The sequence below is a fragment of the Ambystoma mexicanum genome, chromosome 2p (genome assembly GCF_040938575.1).
Source record: "Ambystoma mexicanum isolate Mex_15411 chromosome 2p, UKY_AmexF1_1, whole genome shotgun sequence".
Classification (NCBI taxonomy): domain Eukaryota; kingdom Metazoa; phylum Chordata; class Amphibia; order Caudata; family Ambystomatidae; genus Ambystoma; species Ambystoma mexicanum.
The window spans coordinates 1,130,299,906-1,130,322,883 of NC_090923.1; the positions used below are offsets into that span (position 1 = coordinate 1,130,299,906).

General features: G+C 50.5%; 1 protein-coding gene across 2 annotated transcripts in view; it reads left to right on the forward strand.

The window, feature by feature from the left end:
- GANAB (glucosidase II alpha subunit) overlaps nucleotides 1–22,978 on the forward strand; it is a 919,668-nt gene that overhangs the window by 114,832 nt on the left and 781,858 nt on the right. The window contains exon 6 of one of the 2 annotated variants that reach the window (XM_069645184.1): nucleotides 2,404–2,469. The exons of the other annotated variant lie outside the window; for it this stretch is intronic. Within the exon in view, the coding sequence (XP_069501285.1) occupies nucleotides 2,404–2,469 (66 nt within the window). The remainder of the gene's footprint in view (nucleotides 1–2,403; nucleotides 2,470–22,978) is intronic. 2 annotated transcript variants of the gene reach the window in all.

Sequence of the window (22,978 nt, forward strand, 5' to 3'; positions counted from 1 at the left end):
GTTGAAATTGGCAGGAGCCGTGCAGGCATAGAATGTGTGAAGTAATTCATAACCTGATGGATTGTAGAATGAAGATAATTGGAGAATGATGAATATTTTGACATCCACAAGCAAATGTGCAGAGGGCAAAGTAACTTGGAGATCAGATAGATTGATTAGATAAACAAATTGAAGGGACTTAGAATGAGGCCTGCATAAGTGAAGCGGGAGGAAGATGTGGTGGCCCAGGAGACCATATATGGGTGACTACAGAGATGGGAGAACTAGGAAACAGCAGAGCCTGTATTACCAAGAGAAAATATGGTGGCAGACAGTGGAGAATGATTAGTTGTATTGAATGATGCTGACCGTACCAGTAGAGTAAGAAGAGCATGTTTAGAGTGCCTTGTCACTGTCAAGGAGACAGTAACCGAATGAAGGGCAGTTTCTGTGCAGTGTCCAGGATAGAAAAAAAGATGAACGGAGGATTGAAATGAGTTTGTCTAAGGATTACAGAGTTCCTGGAGATCTTAGTTATCAATAGAACCTAAGAATTAATGCAGTAGGTGTGGTCATTGCTTTTCTCTATGTCCATACATTTCCAAACAAAATGGGCTGACCTAGAATGACGTGGAAGGGATTACATGTATATCATACTATTCCTGAGTGTTTCGGTGCAGAGCTTGTGACTCTAAATTTGATTTTGCTCTGTAGAACCTACAATAAGATGCCAATTTCAGAGGACGATCCACATGTCTGAGAGCTATGTTTCAACTAATATTTGTGAGAAACATCCTCACACCCTTTGCCCTGAAGCTTTCTCTAACCAAACAATTGACTCTTTAAACAAGTCTAAAATCTAGCTACCTGCATAGGTCCAGATAGGCCTGGTTCTTGAGCTTCTTGCTTTGGATTCGTGGTTTGTACAAATGAGATGTGATGTTCAGTATGTGATCAATTAAGAACACTATAGTAAAGCTACATATATTGCATACCCTACTATAGGCCCATAACGCATTCTATAGCATAGAATGTAATACACTTAAACCTTAGACCAGAATATGAAGTTGGGTGAGGAAAATATAGGGCCTTCATTGAAGAAGGGTTTGATAGTCCTGTTCAAGAAGGACTATTGGTGAAGTACTTGTGCTTAGCTGAGACAGTGTACCAGAGGGAAATTGTAGGCAGTGTAATGCACCTATGCCTCTCTAATCTCCAGACCATTAACGCACAGTAGGGTTGCATAGTGGTTAATTACTTTAGGGGTGTTCTACCCATGACACATGGGGCAATTCTCCCACCTGGAGTGACAACCCAACTTTAACCATAACCCTTTTCCTTGGGGCTTAGCTCATCCAGCTATGCAATTCCCCCTCAGAGCCTCCTTTCTTCTCTTCAAACTGCATTGCTCAGTCAGGGCTCTTCACTGGCTTGAATTGGGTGGAAATGGGACCATGAGTGACCTGCATGTTTTCTACCCCTTCTCCAGAGCTCATCAACTTCAGTTGAATACGCAAACAGCGGCAAGTGCTCAGAGTAGTACCTCTGCAGGGAGTTTCCAAAGGGTAAATACTGTTCTGTCCATCGGTCCTCCACAGAACTATTATTGCAGCTGTTCACCCCGAAGGGTAAATTATCGGAAATGCTCAGTCTAGCTAGTGTTGTGACATCATTCAACCAAAAGATGCAACCGATTGTCGAGAGAGAGAGCGCGAGAGACCAGTGCTGCTTTATAGCGGTAATGACTTCTGATGCCTGCCAGCCGTGGGTGGGAGTGCTACTTCTGAAGTAACCGAACTAAACAGGATGGAGAGTTAATAACGGTTTAGAGTCTTTGCTGGTCCTAGGATGAGCTAGGATTTTGAAGGCGCCATCTCTATGAAGCGAAAGCCTTGTGCTGCTCTGATAATTACTTGCTTGGTAGATGTGTGTGTGTGTGTGTGTGTGTGTGTGTGTGCTGTTTGACAGATCTGTAGAGGAAAATCCAAGTGTTGCTTGAATAGTCCTACCTGCTGCCTAAAGCTGGAAGTGCAGCGGAGGTAGCCCAGACCTTTGAGAGAAACTCCTGCTACTAGCTGCTCTTATGCTGCTTAGTAATGTGTCAAGGGAAGGCGGCGATCCAGAGAGACAGATGGACAATGCTTGGCATGCAGCCAATTCACACACCCCTGGGGAGAAAGTGAGCGAAGTACTCTTACATTGACACCTGCTGGCTGAGGATGGAAGTGCTGCTGAACTAAAGCTGTTGGTCATCTTGGTTTTGGGGGTTGGGGGGGTGGGGGACGGAGGGTGTGGGCATCTTACTGCTCTGTTGTCATCTTGCCATTGGAAGAAGTTAAACTAAAATTCCTTTTTTCTGTTTTTGTTTTTTTTGTTCTTCCTGTGCTTCCCGTTCGCCTCGTACCCACCCCCTTCCCGCCCCAGTTTCTCGGATAAAGTTGGTAGCACATTCGTTAGCATGTGGGATAAGATGAAGAGCCTTTTTTCTAGGTAATAATCGTTTCTGCCTTTCTTGCTTTTTGTGTAAGGAAATCCTACCTCTATCCCTTTGTGTACTGCTCTGCGATAGGCCATACTGAGGACTTTGCTTTCACTTGTTGGCATTCTTTCCCTTTCCTTCCTCTGTAGTCTGCATGTGCTGGCTGGTGTGATGTTTTGCCCTTAGCCTTTAGCTTTCACTCTTGGTGGAGTTTGGCTGCTGTCTAGGGACACAATTTTGTGACATTGGTGAGGGGATGTGAATTTAGAAATGCCTTGTTAGGTTCATAATAGTATAAGTTCTGTAGCAGAGGTATATTCTGCAGAGTGGAGTTGTACCTTCAAACCGAACCCATTGCAGAGGTTCAGAATTGGGTACTTGGTACAATTGTACACTAAATCATTTGGTGAGTGGGAAGGTAGGAGGGAGGGGGCAACCATTTTGCCTATAGTTCCATCATGTTGAATGTGTTATGGAAATGCTCTTGTACCTAGAACTGTTTGTTTTCCAGCACATTCACACCCTGGGAAGGGCGCTCAGCCAATCGGTTGTCTGGAATGGCGGGTGAGAATACACTGTGTGCTGCCTGCTGTTTCCAGCCACCCGACACCCTTCCCCGGGTGGCGCTATCTTGATTGTGGGTATGCAACAAGGTGCCTCTCCCTGTTGCCTCCTCGCGTCCCCAACCCCAAAAACAAACCTTACCTTTTCTCCACCCGCCTCCTTCACTCCCTAGTTACCTACTGGACCGGAACTTTGTGCTCCAGTCCCAGTGCACCTCCCGCCTGCAGCCATGAAATTGGAAATCTGTTCCCATGGTGGCGGCGCCATCTTTTTTATTTTCTTCAGGAGAACAGGCTCGCTCACTACATGTGGAGCCCATCTCCCGAAAAAATAAATGAAACCATTCACACCGTGGATGAACCCTAAGGTGCAAATGTCTTTTACCCTTTGTTGGGGGGGGGGGTGGACATGGCCTGAAACTGCCCACAACCTTCGCCCAGGCCCTTGCTTCGCTCTGCCTGCCTATGCTCGAGCTGGTGGGCCCGGGCCGTTGCTGGCCATGCCTGTGCCCCCTGCCTCCCCTGGACGTGTGGGGTCTATGTTTTCACTGGCGTTCATCTTTCTAGGTTTACTTGGATTTGTTGCTGGAAAATTGTTAATGACATTGACAACTACTATGCAGTGGGATAAGGGTTTCAGGCTAATAGCTGTTTTGTTTTAGCCAGAGATCCTAGATTCATACTTATTCAAACTCATTTTTTTTTAAATTGTATTTTATTGGTTTTACATCAAATGTGACAAAGATCAAAAACACGTTTTGGATGCACTAAAATAGTAACTTGGAATGTCAAACAATGGATGCATCAACTTTCCCTTCCCATTCCTCCACCCCCTCCCCTTGCCCCGCCCTCCTCCCTTCAACTCATCTTGAGGAAGATTAATATAGCATGTAGTACTGATTAAAAGAGTCCACTGAACACTTACATAACCCACGTATGCACCATGCGCCAGTAAAATCTGGTCCTGGACCAGACTCATTCTCATGGCTTCGGCTCAAAGATGAGAGGGTGATTTGCGTAGTGATGTGGCACAAACTCAATGTGGCCAGCTCTGAAGTCTGAACTGCTACTTGCTAAAGTGCGTCCAGCAAGGATGCTCGATAAGTTGCATAATGTTCTATGAAGGGGAACCATATCGGGTCAATGTGCTTTCTTGAAGGGCAGCAGTGAGACTCCAGCTCATAAATGGCGTGTGCTCGAGTAATCCATTCACTTTTTGAAGGCAATTCCGCACACTTCCACCTGATCGTCAAACATACCCTAGCTGCCAAGAAGAGGTTGCGAGGCATGTGTGTTATCAATGTGTACGAGTCGTCCCCATCTGATTCAATACGAAACGGTACCAATAATGGGGAGAGTGTCCTGGAGATCCTGTCTACTGCTCGAATCCACACCAAAACTTCACTTCACTCCAGTACGTCTGGACATGCAACAGTTCCACCATTGGTTCCCGGTAATCGCACACTTCCCCACACCCCCTCCAACAATACGTGGAAGTCCCCGGGTACGTTTTAGAAATCCTTGGAGATGTATAGTGCCATCTTAACAACATTACATTGTGCATTTTGTATTGCATTGAAATAGATGAACCCCACACTCCTCTGTGAATTGACTGCCATACATTTGGTGAGTCGTGAAGTACAAGGTCCGTGTCCCATTTGGTTTCCGAAGTGGGACGTGTCAGGTGGCCCCTAAAGAGCAGTGCTTTATATAGGTCGGCGATCAGTCCCTTTGATCCTCCGGTCTTTGCTAAAACTTGGTCAAATGCGGTGAGGGGCCGACATAAGGAATCACCCCATCGAGGGTCTGGGAGGATACTCTTTAGTTGTAAACAGAGTAAGGGGGTGATCGAGATGCCATGGAGCGCTTGTTCTAGTTCCTCTTTCGAGAGGTAAGCTCCCTTCTTCCACATTTGCCTGGCTCTAACTAAACCTTCATATAACCGTTGGAAACGGGGGGACTTCACTAAGGTAATAGTGTATTGGGGAGGCACCAAATACAGTTTGGGGGGGGGGGCGGGCCATGTCGTTATTTCTTTCATGGATTGTGAGTGGTGCCACATAGTCCATAGCAGGGTCAGGACCGGATGTTCCTGGACCCTGCAGGGTATGGAGGCGTATGGAACCCACAACCATTCCCCAAGTTAACCGGAGCGAAGAGAGTATTCTCCAGGGGGACCCACTGTTTTTCTGGGTTTTCCCAGAGATGGTTATTAAGAATCCTATGTTGGGCAGCTCTATAATATTCAGAGAAGTCGGGGAAACCCTGTGCCTCCCTCGTCTTCTGGTAGGATTAGAGTCTTGTATGGAATTCTGGGCAGAGTCGGCCCATAGAAAGGCTAACAGTGTTTGCTTGGTTTCGATCAAAAACGTTTCTGCAACGACTGGCAGGGTTGGCAAGAGGAAGAGAAATCTGGGTTTCATTTGGATGGATATAAACGTTGCTAGCCAAGATGGTGTTAGCTTGGACCATCTGTTCAGGTCGGACTTTACAGTGGTCCATAGGGGCACAAAGTTCAATTGGAACAGGTTGCTTCGAGTCGACGGGATGTTCACCCCCAGGTATCTAATCATCTCAGTTTGCACTTGGAAGCCCCACCTCGCTGTGAGCTAAGATGGAAGGGTGGTGGTCTGGTGAAGGGGTAACGCAATTGTTTTCTTCAAATTGGCTCGGAAACCTGATATGCTTCCATGCACCTGCATGGTTTTGAAGAAGGCAGGGACGGATTCCAACGGGTGTGTAAGGTATGTCGAAATGTAATCTGCAAACATTGCATTTATATTCCTTCATTCCCATTACCATGCCGTGAATTTGGGTGTTTGACCGCACTTTCTGTGCAAAGGGCTTGATTACCAGGGCATACAATAATGGAAAGGGGGGGGGCAGCCCTGTCGCGTGCCTCGGGTTAAAGCAAAAGAGTTGAATGGGATGCCGTTAATGAGGACATTTGCTGATGCGCTGCAGTATAATGCACTTGCACCCCTATCCCATAACTCACCCAAACTGGCCCATCTCATTACTGCACAGAAAAGGCCATTCGACTTGGTTGAATGCCTTTTCAGCATCGATAGACATCAAAGTGGGGCATTCTTCTTCCTTGTCGGGGTGAGCCATGAGATCCAGGGTTTTCCGTACGTTATCCGCCCCTTGCCTACCTTTTTTATGTAGCCAACTTGGGTCTGTGTGGACCTGCTGGGGGAGAACGTGAGCCATTCGGGTGGTTAAGATACTATAGAGATTGGCGTCAACGTTTGAGGGAAATCGGGTGGTAAGATGCACACTCTGTGGTGTCTTTGCCCTCTTTGGGGATCATAACTATTTTCGACTCGGCAAATGACGAAGGGGCCTGACCAGTCTCTAATATTGAGTTGAAGAGTTTGGTTAAGGGAGGGGTGAGGCCACTGGAGTTTTCTTTATAGAAAGCCAGGGTGAACCCATCCTGCCCGGGAGCAGAGCCGAGCCAGCTTTAAGTTGGGACATGGCATATTTAACCTTCAATCGAAATTGGGGGCGTTGAGTACATTTAAATGATCCTGTGCTATCGGGAACCGGGGTAAGCTCGATAGATGCTCTTCAATTTCTGACACTGTGCTCTTGTATTTTGGCTGTACATATGTTGGTGTAAAACCTTGCGAAACAATTTGTTATATCCCCGGGGCTGGTCAGGATTAGGCCTTGCTCGCTTTTCATTTTGTATACTGCTCGATCTGCCCTTTGTGTCCGTGAGCGGTTGGCCAGCATGGTGTGGGCTTTGTCGCCTCTCTCGTAAAATTTCTGTTTCAATCGGCTCATTCGAGGGGATTGGGTCCTCCGACGTATTCCCTATCTATGACATGTAATCACCACAGCTGTGCTGCTTCGGAAACTTTTTTCTGCGTCCTGCGTCGATGACGTCGATGCGCCGTCGTCGAGGGCCTCCTCCGACGTCATCCGATTTGATAAGTAGGACGCACAACGCCCGTAGCCTCAGTTCCGTTTTTTCCGTGAACGTGTTGCTTCGTGATTCTCGGTTCACGCCTCGACTCTTTAGAGTTCTGTTCTTCTCGGTTTTTCTAACCTGTTCGTTTTGTTGGATTCCTTCGTGTGAAGATGTCTTCTACTTCGTCTTCGACCCCGCGTCCGGGTTTCAAGAAGTGCGGGGAGTGTGGGTCCAAGATGTCGGTGACGGACTCGCACAACGCCTGCCTCTGGTGCCTCGGGGAGGCCCATGACACGGATGACTGTATCGACTGCCAGTCGCTCACGTCCAAAGCCTTACGCGAACGTAAGAAGTTGTCGGTAGGTCGGGTGTCCAAGCCCAGGAAGTCGAAGTTTGTTGGGCTTTCGACAGATGATTCGAGGGGTGACTCTCCGCGTCATCGTCGGAAGTCTCGTGGGTCTCCTTCTAGGAGTCGGTCTCGCCACTCCTCAGCCTCTTCGAGGCATTCTCGGAAGCGCCGACACCGGTCGTCTTCCAGGTCCTCTTCGGTGGACTCTGCCCAGCACGTCGCTTACCCCACCAGCCGTGCGACGGCGGAGGAATGGGCTTCCTTCGGGAAGAAAATGCTGGCGATTCTTGAGTCGCAGGGTACTAAGCCGTCCGCGCCCCTGAGTGGGGTCGGTCGTGAGAGGTCGAGAGACACCGCTCGCAAGAGTGGTCGGCACGAGTCACGGGAGAGGTCCCGTTCGGCCAAGGAGACTCGTTCTTGCCGTACCCGTTCCAGGTCCCGGTCCTCGACGCGTTCGAGACCGTGTGCACCTGTGAGGTCTTTGAGGAAGACATCGACGTCTGAGGCGTCGAGGGCGTCGACAGGCTTTCTCGAGGCTCCGGCTCTGAGGAAGTCGTCTAAGCCGTCGACGCTCAGGTCGTCGAGGGACACGCTCGGGGCTCCGGCCTCGAGGGCTGTGTCGACGCCGCCGATGCTGGAGGCGCTGCATCTGACGTCGACGCCGATTTTCTTGGCGCCAATGCCGGTTCTCTCGACGCTGGCGTCGATTCGCTCGACGCCATCGACGCCTTTCGTGTCGGAGGTACCCCGTGGCACGGGAGAACCCCCTAGGCAGGCTCTGGTTAAGAGCAAGCACTCTCGGGTGCCTTCTTTTCACCACCTGGACTATATTTCAGAGGCGGATGAGGATTCTGATGGCCTGGTTCCTAGTCAGGTTCCAGATGAAATTGTCTTGGGCCATAGTCAGTTTGACGATTTGAGACAGTCACTGCATGATGCCAGTGGACTGGACACCTCTCCGGAGGTGGAGTTTTGTAGGCCTGAGCCTGGCTCTCATGCCGATTCCTCGTACCGGCGCCTTATGGCTAGGGTTTCTGAGTACTTGGGATGGTCTGCTCCCCCAGGGGAGTTTGTGCAGGATGATCTGACGGACATCCTTGATGTTGGTCCCCCAACTGATCCGGTACTGCCGTTCCATATGGCTTTACAGAGAAGGGTGGCGGCGGCTTGGACTGCTCCGGAGAGTCTCCCGGCGGTAGGCAGATCCTTGTCGCGAAAATACCGTCCAGCCAGTAGCGACCCCTACTACTTGACCAGGCACCCCACTCCGGAGAGTTTGGTGGTGCAGGCGGCCACGGCCCCGGCAAAGCAGGCGTCGTACCCTACCATCCCTCCTGATGGGGACAACAAACGTTTTGATGGCTGGGCGAGGAAAGTGTTTTCTTCTGGTGGTATGGCGCTTCAGGCGGCCAACTCCATTTGTGCCTTGTCTCGTTTCACACACACTCTGTGGAACTGTGTTGCGTTAGCGGCTGAACATATTCCCGAAGGGGACAAATGGGATGGTCCAGGATGGTAAGGGATGCCATGTGTGAGTCCGTTCAGTCGGGTTTGGACTTAGCTGAATGTGTCAGTAGGTCCATGGCGGCGAGCACCGCGATACGCAGGTTTGCGTGGTTGCTGAAGTCGGGGTTTGCCTCTGATGTGCCGTCTCGGCTCCTCAACATGCCCTTTGACGGTGAACACCTTTTTGGCAGCAAGGCTGACGAGAGCCTTGAGAGGTTGCAGACCTCGAAAGCTGCAGCGAAGTCGTTGGGCGCTGCAGTTCGCCAGCCTCCGCCTTTTCGTCCTAGGGGACAGCAGTGGAGGGGTGGTTCCTTTCGCTATTACTCGTCCTTCAGTAAAGCGAGAGGAGCTGGCAGTCAGAGGCCAACGCAGGGGTACCAGAGGTGGACGACAGGGTACCCGTTGTGCCAAGGCCGCTCGGGCAGTTGCCTCTTTGCCCTCAGGTAACGCCGCAGCCGCTCCCATTCAGTCATGAGGCCATGGTTCGCCGGTTGGGGGAAGGCTGGCGCAGCATCTTGTAGAGTGGCAAGCCATTACTTCAGATGTGTGGGTTCTGGAGATCATAACCCACGGCTACTGTCTTCCCTTTCGGCACAGGCCTCGCGACAATCCACCGGGGAACCTCTTTGCAGAGTCCCGATCCGCTCCTTGCGCAGGAAATTCAAGCCCTGCTGGAGAAAGGCGCCATAGAACTGGTGCCTGTAGCGGAGAGGAACAAGGGATGGTATTCCCCTTATTTTTTGATTTCGAAGAAAGTCGGGGGATTGAGACCCATCATGGACTTGCGCGGTTTGAACAAACTCCTCAGGAAGGACAAGTTCAAGATGGTTACTCTCTCTCAAGTCCTCCAGGCCCTTCAGCTTCGGGACTGGTTGGTGTCACTCGACCTCAAGGATGCTTACTTCCATGTGCCGATCCATCCCAAGCACAAGAAGTACCTGAGGTTTGCGGTTGGCGACTCGCACTTTCAGTTTCGGGTCCTGCCGTTCGGATTGACCTCCGCCCCGAGGGTTTTCACCAAGCTCATGGTGGTGGTGGCAGCGCATCTCAGGCAAGGGGGATTCACGTCTACCCCTACCTGGACGATTGGTTGATCAGGGGGAGCTCTCCCGAGCAAGTCCTGGATCATCGGTCCGTCACCTGCCACTCCCTTCACAGGCTGGGCTTCTCCCTCAATTTAAAGAAGTCCCATTTGACGCCAACACAGCGGCTTCAGTACATCGGAGCAGTGCTCGACACTTCCCTGGGGCAGTGTTTTCCTCCCCAGGTGAGGGCTCTTCACATTCAGCAGATGGTGCACAAGTTTCAGCATGCCCAGACGCTCCCAGCGTTCGAGTTCTTGAGGTTGCTCGGCCTCATGGCATCCTGCATTCTTCTGGTGCCAGAGGCTCGCCTGCGGATGAGATCTTTGAAGTGGGCGCTCAAGACGCAATGGTCGCAGTCCTCCGGCAGGATGTCGGACCCAGTTCAGGTGCCGCCCTCGGTCGCCCGGGACCTTCTGTGGTGGGCCGTCGAAGGCAACTTGATGAAGGGGGCTCCATTTTGGCTTCCCTGGCCGGAGGTGACGATCGTGACGGATGCATCCCTCACGGGTTGGGGAGCTCATGCCAACGGGCTGACAGTCAGCGGTCGTTGGTCTCTGTCGGGGTCCAGACTCCATATCAATCTGTTGGAGCTGAGGGCCGTCAGGCTAGCCCTGAAGGCTTTTCTGCCGACTGTGCGAGGAAAGAGTGTCCTGATCCTGACGGACAACACAGTGGCCATGCACTACCTCAACAAAAAGGGGGGGGGGCAGGTCACTTCCTCTGTGCAGGGAGGCGATGCAGCTCGAGTTCTGGGCCATCCAGCAGGAAGTTTCGATCTCGGCAGTTCATCTGGCCGGAGACGAAAACGTGACGGCGGACGCTCTGAGCAGGCAGAGCACGATCTCTCACGAGTGGGAGTTAGCTCAGGAGATTCTCCTGGAGGTCTTCGCCCTTTGGGGGACCCCTCAAGTGGATCTCTTCGCCTCCAGTGTCACCCGGAAGTGCGAAAGGTTTTGCTCGCGGGAATTTCCTCCAAAAGGAGCCTTAGGAGACGCGTTCGTGGTGGAGTGGTCATTCCCGCTGCTGTATGCGTTTCCTCCAGTCCCCGTCATCCCGCAATTGCTGCGGAGGTTACGGAAGTTCGGTTCCGGATGATCCTCATTGCTCCGGCGTGGGCCCGGAGGACGTGGTACCCGGACCTTCTCGACTTGTCCATCTGCCCTCCGCGTCGTCTTCCCTACCGAGACAATCTGCTCTCACGGGAGGGGGGGGGGGGGTCAGGTTCTCCATACAGAGGTCAGATCCCTCAACCTTCACGCTTGGCTTCTGAAAGGTTGAGGTATAGGGATTGGGACCTCCCTGAAGACGTGATGGAGGTGTTGCTTTCGGCCCGAAGGCCAGCAGCAAAGTCTCTGTACCGTTGCCGTTGGCGTAAATTCTGCGACTGGTGCAGAGTTCAGAATGTGGATCCTTTTGCATGTGACATCCCCATGGTTCTGTCCTTTTTACTTTCTTTGGCCCACAGGGGCTTGCAAGTGGGTACCATTAAAGGTTACCTGGCGGCGCTGTCCATCTTTAAGCGCTCGTCTGAAGTGTTCTTACTTTAAAATCCCTTTAATTTCACAGTTTCTGAAAGGGCTCACTAATGTGTTCCCTCCGTCACCTTTCCTGGTGCCCGGTTGGGATTTAAACCTTGTTCTTAAGTTTCTTATGGGTGCTCCGTTTGAGCCTTTACATTCTTGCCCTTTGAGACTGTTAACTCTGAAAACTGTGTTTTTAGTTGCGGTTACTTCCTCTCGCAGAGTGAGTGAGTTACGGGCACTTTCAGTTAAGCCACCCTTCACTGTTTTTCACAAGGACAGGGTTGTCCTTAGAGTTCGTCCTTCTTTTCTTCCGAAGGTAGTGACGGAATTTCATTTGGCCCAGAAGGTTGTTCTTCCGGCATTCTATCCTCCTCCACATCCTGGTAAGGAAGAGGAGAGACTCCATAGGCTTGATCCTAGGAGAGCTTTAAGCTTTTAGGTTTCATGCATGTCCCGGGTCAGAGTGGACGATCAACTCTTTATTGGTTACGCTGGAAAGCGTTTGGGGCAAGCTGTGACGAAACAGACTTTGTCTCGCTGGATTATTTTGGCCATCTCGGAGTGCTACCGCTTGGCGGGTAAGGACCCACCGGCTGGCTTGCGGGCCCATTCTACCAGGGGTATGGCTGCGTCTACTGCCCTCCAGAGGGGTGTTCCTATTCGCAACATCTGTGTTGCAGCCACCTGGGCTTCAGTACATACATTTGTATGTCACTATTCCCTCGATTCCATCCGAGCACAGGATCTGGCCTTTGGCAAGGCGGTCCTTTGCTCTGCTATTTGATTGGCTATTCTAAATTTTGATTCTAAATTCTTTCCCTCCTCCTTGCTCTGGTACTGCGTGTAGTTTGTGGTCCGACCATGCCACTAGGTGTTATCTTTCTGCCCCCACCAGCAAGTAGTCAATGCGAGAATGTTTGATGTGGGGGAGAATAAAAGGTTAAGGCTCTACATTCCGGGTGTGTTGCCCTCCAGGAGTCTGAGATGGTGTTCCCTTAACTGGCTTAGGAATCTGCCCCCTGGTGTGGCCGTTGGGCGTTCAATCTCATTGATTCTCAATCCCGGGTGGGGGGGGTCTCCTATCATATTGAAGTCCCCTCCATATACCAGTGTACACTCCCTTCGGCCCTCTAAGAAATCAAGCAAAGATTCACTAAATTGGAGTTGGTTTTGGTTTGGGGCATAGGCTGAACACAAGGTGACTGTATGACTGCAACGTGCCCTTAAGTGTCACATATTTCCCCAGATCGTGTCTGTAGACTTGCTATATTTGGAGGCCAATAGACTTCCTATACAGGATACCAACTCCCCCTTTCTTTGCAGTCCCGAGGCCCAAATAGCGTCCCTGCCGAGTATCTTGCGCTCCTCCCCCTGGGTGTATTTAATTTCTTGGACGAATAGTATGTCCAATTGTCGTGCTAGCATTAAGCGTTTGTGGGGTGAATTGAGGCTCTTAACGTTCAGGCACCCGAATGTTATCCTGTCAAGTGAGGCCATTTTGAAGTGTATGTCGTTGCGGTCATCTTGCTAAAGAAGAGCCACTGGGGCTGTGTGGTGATTATACAGGTGACCAGTGTCTGGACTTGTTGTGGGCTGTGAAGTGAGCGTGGTGATGCTGCTTTGTGGAGTTTAAACTTTCCTTCCACTTTTCGTGAGTTGTCCCTTGGCGCCCTCCCCTCCCCCATGAAAAAGACCTTGTCAGGCATCTTCCGATGATGGAGACACCCTTAAAACTGAACAGAAGGGCCACACTACAGGGACCCCTCTCCAGGCAAACTTATTAACAGACTAACATCTCAAAAACTTTATGGTAAATAACTTGCAGTGAACTCTCATAACTGTAACTTCGCCATTTTCCGGAGTTCCGGGACCTCCCAATTGGCATGTCTTGTGACTCATTACTAACCTTTCTTTCAGTCGGATCACCAGTGAGTTTCCCCACTGATTGAGGCAAGTGCCCCTCAGTAATGTTGCCCTCTCATGGGCATTCCCAGATACAAGAGAGCAGTGACAAATCATTTTTTCAGGGGGTGTTGAGTCTCTTGTATTTCCACTTTGGGGGACTCATTTCTGCGACGAGCCCGTGATCTTTCTAGATGGTTACCCATCTGAGTTTGTTGTGCTCGCTTGTAGGTGTTCTAGGGTTCTTTTGGCCTTGTCTTCTGAGCTCATTCTGAAACTTTCTTCATCGTACTCGAAGCTCTGCAAAAAAGGGGTGGCCTCATCAATACCGGAACCCTCGTTCCTGTAGCCACGTTGTTAGTGGGCGACAACCATTTCTCAAATTTAGTGTGGTGGAAAGATCCTGACATAACTCGATCTTTCGAAGTCTATGGGTTCATGGTTCATGGTTTCTGGTTCTCTGGAGTATCTCCTGCCTCTGTTTGTAGTAGTGGCATTTCACCAGGACTGAACTGGGGCCTTTCGGCGAGCCACCAGCACTGTGGATCCTGTTGTCACGACGCTCAGCCCTGATACCCACTGGCAAGCCCATTGGCCAGGTGGAATCAGACTTCGGATCGAAAATAAGGCCTGGCATCCGTTTCACAGGCCCTCTTGGGGCAAGTCCTGGCACCAGGCTCATAAACTGGGAAAGACATCTGCTTAAGGAACTGCTTTATTTAGGCTTTCAGCCAACATGGAGGCATCCACATAGCTTGATTCCTAGAACCAAGCTATGCGGTATAGTGTTTTGGGTGTGGTGGCCTAGGGACTACTTTACCTGGACTACTTTGCAGAGGTTATTTAAACCACACCCGAACAAGACAACACGCTTCGCGTTACTTTGCTACTAGCAACGTGACGCTCACTGTGTCCAGCTTCTCACGAGCCTGGCAAGATCTGGACCTCCAGAAAAAACAAAACATTGCTAGCAGCAGAATCTTACCTGCAAACTCTATCTTTCACTGCTCGCAGCTCCTGGGCAGCTCTGTTTGGAGGGTTCGCCGCCCGGATCAAAGGACCTGAGAAAGGAAGACAGACATCATTAAAGAAGGTAGTAGAGACATTTCAACCACAAATCGCTTAGAGACTTACCTGACTGGTTGTTTTTTGACCGTTCTAGCTCCGGAACTCCACCCGCACTGGGAGCACACCGTGACCTACGAAAAAGAGAAAACACAGGTCAGTGAAGACAAGACATCGCCGTGCTGCGCAAAGCGTCTATTTATCGCATCATAGCGCTATTGTGCGCCATCATTTACCGGTGAAAACCAGCCTACCCAGTTCCCCAAGCTGACGCTCCGTGCACCTAAGGGAGAATAAAAAGAGACATTATCGAACGGAGAAAAGGCAGGCAAGAATAACAACGCCATAAATCGCAATAAGGCCTACCTGAAAGACATTACTTGGGGTGCTGTCAGTGAAGTAACTGGACCGCACGCACCAACGAAAGACAACGCGCCCCTGCCCAGAAAGCAGGACGGAGAGCCCACCAACTTCGATAACCAGGTGAGAAGAGAACCCGGAGGGGCTGAAATCGCAAGGGAGGTGGGGGAAAGCTTACCTTGGTCGTCCAATCCTAAACATAGTCTTCATTTCCAGGCGGAATTCCACCGAGAACCGCACCAGGGAATCATTGAGAAGGGCATCAGCGACCAACTGGCAGGGTGGCGTCCCCGTGGATACCAGGTGAGCATAACAGAACGCAAAGCCTACCATAAATAATCCACCTGGGCACCATGGAGACATCAGAAATCGACCAATTGGCCCAATTGTTGTGGACCTTTGTGCCGAGGTGCACTCCGAAGAGACCTAATGGTGACCAAGGATCGCACCGAGGAGATCGGCAGACAGTTCCTGCAATCGCAGGCAGGTCAGACTCCTCTGCCTGGGGAAAATCCACCGCTGCAAAATCCTATCTCATACTCCCACACCAGTACAGATCACCATTCCTGGAACAGTTCCCCTGGCACCACCAGAAAGGTTTTCGGGCGACCCACGGAAGTATGCAGCGTTCATAAATCAGTGTCGCCTTAATTTCCTTTGTTGCCCTGGGGCATTTCCAAATGAACAAGCTCGGGTAGCTTTCGTCCTATCATACTTGAGTGGATGCTCAGCTGATTGGTCGGTGCTGTTGGTGACCCATAATGATCCATTGTTTCAGGACTTTTTGGGGGGGGGGGTTCCAGAGAGAAATGGAAAAACATTTTGCTCGCCATACCCAGGAACAAGCAGTGGATAATGAACTCTTATCCCTCTGGCAGGGGATTCAGGACTTATTAACATACATTGCTACCTTCAATAGACTGGTTGCTGAAGCCAGGTGGCCAGAAAACAAAAGAACCACGTTATTCCTTCGAGGCTTACGAGGCGAATTAAAGGACGTCTTGGCCCAGGTAGTTGATTTTCCCCCCGACACCCCCCCAGAGACTACTGAATTCATAAATCAGGTCGTGCAGTTGGACCATGGGTTGCAGGACCGAAAAGCAGACTGGTCCAAAGCAGACTCTCGAGTAGTTTGTTTGGTCTAGAGACAATGCACCACGGGTGCCAGACCACGCTGTAGAACCCATGCAAATCGGATGGATACGACCTCCACTAACAAAACAAGAGCGGTATAAAAGAAGACCACAACAACTTTGTTTGTATTGTGGAAAACCAGGACTGCCTGGTAAAACCCCCAAGGAGGACAGTCTGGGCCACAGAAAAGGATGAAGTTAAGGAATCGGAAAACTACCAAGCTTGGCAACCGTGGAGGTAAGTTTGTCGAGTGATAAGAGCCACTGACCTCGCACTTTGCAATACCCGTGATCTTAATAAACCACCAACAATCGTCAAAGATGCATGCCGTAGAAACGTACATTGACAGCAGAGCAGTTGGGAATTATATAGATCTAGAGTTGGCAGCAGAGATGCGGCTCCCTTTGTGTTCGAAGTCTACCAGGGAAAGGTGACTACCGTGGATGGGACAGAAATTGCCTCCAGACCAGTAACCCAGTGCACAGTTGCAGTAACCTTGCTGTGCCAGGATGGACATCGGGAGTGCATTTCGTTCGGTCTCATTAAGGCACCTCAGTTCCGGTTAATACTATGGATGCCATGGTTAGTTGCTCACAACCCTTCGATAGACTGGCGGGCACGGAAATCAATCTTCTCCTGCAACTGCTCCCTGGCCTGCTACTCTCCAGAACCGGAACCCGACTCCTGTAACTCCATGACTCCAATACAGTTGCATCTACCCTAGGAGTAACTAATACATTGCCAGATGAATTTCATGACTTTCAGGATGTATTCCAAAAGGACCAGGCTAACACATTACTGCCGGATTGGCCTTATGATTGTCAAATTGACCTTGTTCCTGGGGCACAAATCCCTTGCGGCAGGATCTACACTCTCACCGAACCAGAAAACCTTCACTTGAAATCCTATTTGGACCAGTACCTTGCAAACGGATTTATCCGCCCATCGAAGTCCCTGGCAGCCAGTCCTTTGTTCTTCATACCGAAAAAAGAAGGGGACTTGAGGACCTGTATTGATTACCGCGCAATAAACCAGATCACCGAGAAGAACCGCTACCCTTTACCCCTTATCCCAGAAATGCTAGACCAAGTTAAAGATGCCCAGATTTATACCAAATTGGACCTTCGGGGAGCATAACACCTGGTCCGGGTCAGAAGCGGAGATGAGTGGAAAACCGCTTTCCGTACCAAATATGGCTTGTTTGAATATCAAGTCATGCCTTTCGGCTTGTGCAACCCTCCTGCAGTGTTTCAATACTTCATGAATGACGTCTTGAGAGAACTGATTGACGTTTGCGCCTTACTGTACATAAATGACATCTTGGTGTACTCGGCCTCAAAACAAGATCATATCAGGCACGTTAGTTCAGTCCTTACCAAGCTCCGCCAACATCGTTTATATGCAAAGCTGGAGAAATGTTTTTTCACGTCACCGAAGTAGAATTTCTTGGTTTCATCCTTTCGCCAAAAGGCATCAGAATGGAAGCACATAAGGTTGACGCCATTCTAAAATGGCCATCGCCAACATCTCTGAAAGGGATACAGAGCATGCTAGGCTTTGCAAACTTTTACCACCGATGTATCCCAGACTTCTCTCAGGTTGTGCACCCGATCACAGTACTGCTACGAAAAAGCAATAAAAAGTTTGCTTGGACCGAAGAAGCAGAAAGAGCCTTTCAGGAACTGAAACGAAGATTCACCTCCGCTTCAATCCTGCGACACCCTTGTCCAGACCTCCCTAATGTCGTAGAAACTGATGCTTCCAGTATGGCAATGGGAGTGGTCCTTTCACAGAGGGACCCAGAAACTAGCCAGCTGCATCATGTGGCCTTCTGGTCAAAGTCTCACCCCCGGAAATTAATTGCACCATCACTGACAAAGAACTCTTGGCCATCAAGTCCGCTTTCAAGGTGTGGCGACACGGTCTTCTGGGAGCTAGTCACACCATTGCAGTCATCACAGACCACCGGAAACTGCAATATCTCAAGACGGCCAAAGCCCAGTGCTCTCGCCAGTTACGGTGGGCCCTTTTCTTCGCCGAATATGATAATGTGATCAAATTTCGACCAGGTGTCAAGGATGGAAAAGCTGACGCCTTATCTCGAATGGGCATTGATGAAACGGTGTATACACCCTCATACCCGGTACCCATCATACCCGAAGACAAACTCTTGGGTATCACGACAACCTTATCACAAGCAGAATTACGAAATGAAATTCAACAGTCAATGAACCCAGATGCTTTCCTCGCATGGCAAACTCAAGGAGAACAATATTGCATCAAGGATCACTTACCTTTTTTTAGGGACCGGCTATATGTACCCAAGAAGGAGTTAACAACCGCATATCATTTCAGATTATCATGACTCTCTGATCGAAGGACACCCTGGGATAGCCAAAACCTTAGCTAAGGTGATAAAGAACTTTTGGTGGCCTACCTGCCGTAAGGATATTGTCCAGTATGTTCATTCCTGCGGTGTCTGTGCACAAAATAAATCACAGAAACTGAAACAATCGGGTCTCCTAAAACCATTGGACATCCCTCCCGCTCCATGGCGCACACTCTCTCCCTTGACTTCATCACTGGTCAAGGCTTTAACACCATTCTTGTAGTCGTGGATTTGTTATCTAAGATGGCACACTTCATTCCTCTCAAGGGCCTCCCAAACGCATCCACCTTAGCAAAAGTATTTCTGGAAAACATTGTCAAGCTTTATGGTTTCCCTTCAGTTCTGTTCTCTGATCGAGGCAGCCAGTTTGTATCCAATTTTTGGAGAAAATGTTGCGCAATGGCACAAATTGACGTCCGGCTATCTACCAGTCACCACCCACAAACGGACGGCCAAACCGAGAGGACCAACCAGACCCTCGAGTAGTATTTACGGTGCATGCTGCACCATGAATTAAGAGATTGGAAGGACTTACTTTGGATAGCCGAGTACGCATACAACCATTCTGTACATTCTAGCACTGAACAAACACCTTTTTACACCCTGTATGGCAGACATCCACGTACCTCAGAACTCAACCTTCCTACCAACTTGGAAATGCCTGCAGTAAAGACTCTTCACACAACCATCACTCAGGCTTTCAGAAAGGCGAAGGAACATCTTATTCATGCTAAAGAAAAACAAAAGCACTTTGCCGACCAGCATCGGAAAAAGGCCCCAGACTATGAAGTGGGAGACAAGGTTTGGTTAGCCGCCAAATATGCACCCATCAAAGGGACCCGGACCTTCCATCCTCGATACTTGGGACCCTATACCATCAAGGCAATTATCAACCCGGCAGCCGTCAAATTGGACTTGCCACCTAATCTACAAATCCATCCGGTATTCCATGTGTCCCTCTTAAAACCAATGCAACCCGGTACATGAGTCAAGACACCACCTAAAACCATACTTAATGATGGAGAACCAGAATTCAAAGTCAAAGGCATCCTGGACTCTAAATACTCTAGAGCCAAGTTATATTATCTCGTTGACTGGAAGGGATTTGGACCCCAAGATAGATCCTGGGAGCCCAGTGAGAATATCCATGCAGCACGTCTGATCAGGAAGTTTCATCAGAACTTCCCAACTAAACCTGGACCAGCCAGGACACACATCATGGGAGGGGCCTTGGGGGAGGGGGCGGGGGAGGGGGAGTGCTGTCACCACCCTCAGCCCTGATCCCCACTGGCAAGCCCATTGGCCAGGTGGAATCGGACTTTGGATTGCAAATAAGGCCTGGCATCCGCTTCACAGGCCCTCTTGGGGCCAGGCTCATAAACTGGGAAAGACATCTGCTTAAGGAATTACTTTATTTAGGCTTTCAGCCAACATGGAAGCATCCACATAGCTTGGTTCTTCAAGCTATGCGGTATAGTGTTTTGGGTGTGGTGGCCTAGGGACTACCTTACCTGGACTACTTTGCAGAGGCTATTTAAACCACACCCGAACAAGATAACACGTTACTTTGCTACTAGCAATGTGACGCTCACCGTGTCCAGCTTCTCATGAGCCTGGTAAGATCCGGACCTGCAGAAAAAACAAAGAACATCGTTAGCAGCAGAATCTTACCTGCAATTTCCATCCTTCACTGCTCGCAGCTCCTGGGCAGCTCCGTTTGGAGGGTTCACCGACCGGGTCGAAGGACCTGAGAAAGGAAGAAAGACATCATTAAAGAAGGTAGTAGAGACATTTCAACCATGAATCGCTTAGACTTACCTGGCTGGTTGTTTTTTGACTGTTATAGCTCCGGAACTGCTCCCGCACTGGGAGCACACCGCGACCTACGAAAAAGAGAAAACACAGGTCAGTGAAGACAAGACATTGCCACGCTGCGCAAAGCGCCTACTTACCGCATCATAGCGCTATTGTGCGCCATCATTTACTGGTTTAAACCAGCCTACCCAGTTCGCCAAGCGGATGCTCCATGCACCTAAGGGAGACCTTATCGAACAGAGGAAAGGCATGCAAGAATAACAACGCCATAAATCGCAATAAGACCTACCTGAAAGACATTACTTGGGGTGCTGTGAGTGAAGTAACTGGATCGCACGCGCTCACGAAAGACAACACGCCCCTGCCCAGAAAGCAGGACGGAGAGCCCACCAACTTCGATAACAAGGTGAGAAGAGATCCCGCAGGGGCTGAAATCACAAGGGAGGTGGGGGAAAGCTTACCTTGGTCGTCCAATCCTAAACGTTTTCATTTCCAGGCGGAATTCCACCGAGAACCGCACCAGAGAATCATTGAGAAGGGCATCAGCGACCAACTGGCAGGGTGGCGTCCCCGTGGATACCAGGTGAGCGTAACACCTATCGAACTCCAAGGTGGGGGTGAGGAGGCTTCAAAGAGGGAGGTTATCAACGGTTTCACTCTGTTCTCCAGGCCTGCTGGTGTCTCTCCCCGTTGCTCTACAAGGCCCATGATGCGAATATTGGTCTGCCTTTCACGGTTCTCCAGGTCATCGAGTTTAAGTAGCATGTTGCACTCCTTTTTGCTCCAAATCTTGGAACCTGGCTTTGTACGTCATTGCCATTATGTCTACGGACTGCTGGTTGTGTTCCGCGGCCTCCATTTGATCCTCCATCTTGGCCATTCTTGCCTGTAGATCTTCTGTCAGGCTAGTTTTGATAGAACGGATTTCTCCCAACAGCAGGCGGATATCCGATTTTAGTGGCATTACCGCAGTCATTCCCCAGAATTTCCGTGGAGCTTTGGACCTCTTCTTGTCCATGGCTTCGGGCGTGTGGCTGAGCGAACGGAGCCTTCCGAGGGTGCGTGGATCCTGGATCGCCTGGCGCAGGAGGGGGGATTAGCGTTGGTTCTCAATTTCTTTATCGAAAGCGGTGGCGCTCGGGGATGGGGGAGGGGAGGCACCGGGTCGCCTCGGGGCACACTGCGCAATGTCCCGCAGCTCGTTCTGGTGTGGAGTATTGCTCTTGTAGCTCCACAAACAGGGGGTACCCCGTTCCGCAGGGTACCCCAGACGCCACCTCTCACTTCTTGGAAATTGTCTTCCCCTTTTAGGGTTCTTTTGCTTGCACCCTTTGCAGCCCTGGGCTCTGACCCACTCGCACTGCACCTGCTAGGTTCTTATTTCTATGATTAAGGGCGTGTTGGTTGAGGTTGCTGGATTGGGGGCTGGCGCAGGTTGATGATCCTGGGCTGCCCACATGCTGCACTAAAGTGCGTTGAGTGCTGAGACCCCTTATGGTGACCTGGACCACCTGTGGGTACGATATCACTGGTCCCCCGCACTTGGGGAGATCCAGCCGCCTTTGTCCCTGGGGAGCAGTCCACTTCTGCTGGTTCTTCTGTTTTGCTGTGCTTGCAGGGTACAGTGGCGTTGTTGCCTTCCTTTTAAGTGTCACCGTAGGGTGGGATCGGTGTGCGGACAAGTGCTGCTTGTGCTGGGGACTGCTTGGTGATGGTCTGTCAATGAGGGATGCGGGCGTGAGGAGGTCCCTTGTGTTCAAATGTCCGGGGCGACCGTAGAGCGGATAGCAGATACGGGAAATGCACCACCCAGAGCGCCGGTTCTGTGGTGTGGTCTGCCTCGCTATGTAAATTTAGAGGTGCAAGCCCACACGTTGGTCAGAGGAGCGCAGGGACCGCACAGTGCTCCGGGGCTCCAGCTGCTTAAGGACTCAGTCCGTCGCCCATGAGGAGGGGCAGCGCTGTGTATAGTTGTGATCCGGCGCAAGGAAGGGCACAATGGAGGGGATCGCACTAGGCACCCTAGGAACCTGCATGCCCACTGTTACAATCGTTCGTCCTGCTCTCCCCGATACTAGTGCAAATCCAGCTCCCTCGCACCGTCTCAGGCATTCCACGCACTTGGCACTCGGACACAAATAACCCACAAAGCCAGAAGTGGGGTTGTAAAAGTGCTGTAATGTTAACACACACACCAGGCTCTGGAGGGCTGCATCGACTCTGCCCCCTCCCAGGCCTGGCTCATACTTATGTACAATGCAAAGCTACATATTAATCTCCTCCCATTAGCCGTACGTATTCATAACAATAGTTCATTTCGCCGAAGAAAAGGCAATCAAGTACATTTCGTAACTTCAGATTGTCTTTGCAAGTCAGGCTCTTATCAACCTTGGGACTTGAGCCAGCAGCATCCGAACTGTGTACATTCTCGAAGGGAGGGCTGTTCATGCCCGTCTCTGCGAGGCCTGCGGCATTCCACAGCTAGCTGGGCTGGTTGTGCTCTGGTGGTTCTCTGCGACATCTGCTTTCATGGCTGTTAGATGTTTAGGCCAGTCCTTATGTCAAATCATTAGGCCAGTGTTCCTGCTTCAGATGTGATGTATCTCGAACCAAAAGAAAGTGCAGAATCAGAAATGTACCACGTAACACCCACTCTCCAGGTTGAGCTCAGAGCCTCTCCCGCATCAAACAGCACCCGCTCTCCCTGCTCCTGCCGGCTTCTTACCGGGCTTGCTGCCTGGATCGGGCAAAGTGCTCGAGGCCCAGCTCACTGGTCCTCGGCGTGTTAGCTCCTTCTGGTGGGCTCAAAGTGTTTGCAAGAGGCACGCCGAACCATCTCAGCATTTCCGTCCGGCAACCACCATTTTGGGTCCGCCGCAGCTCCGTGACTCGGGTTTCCCAGCTGAACTT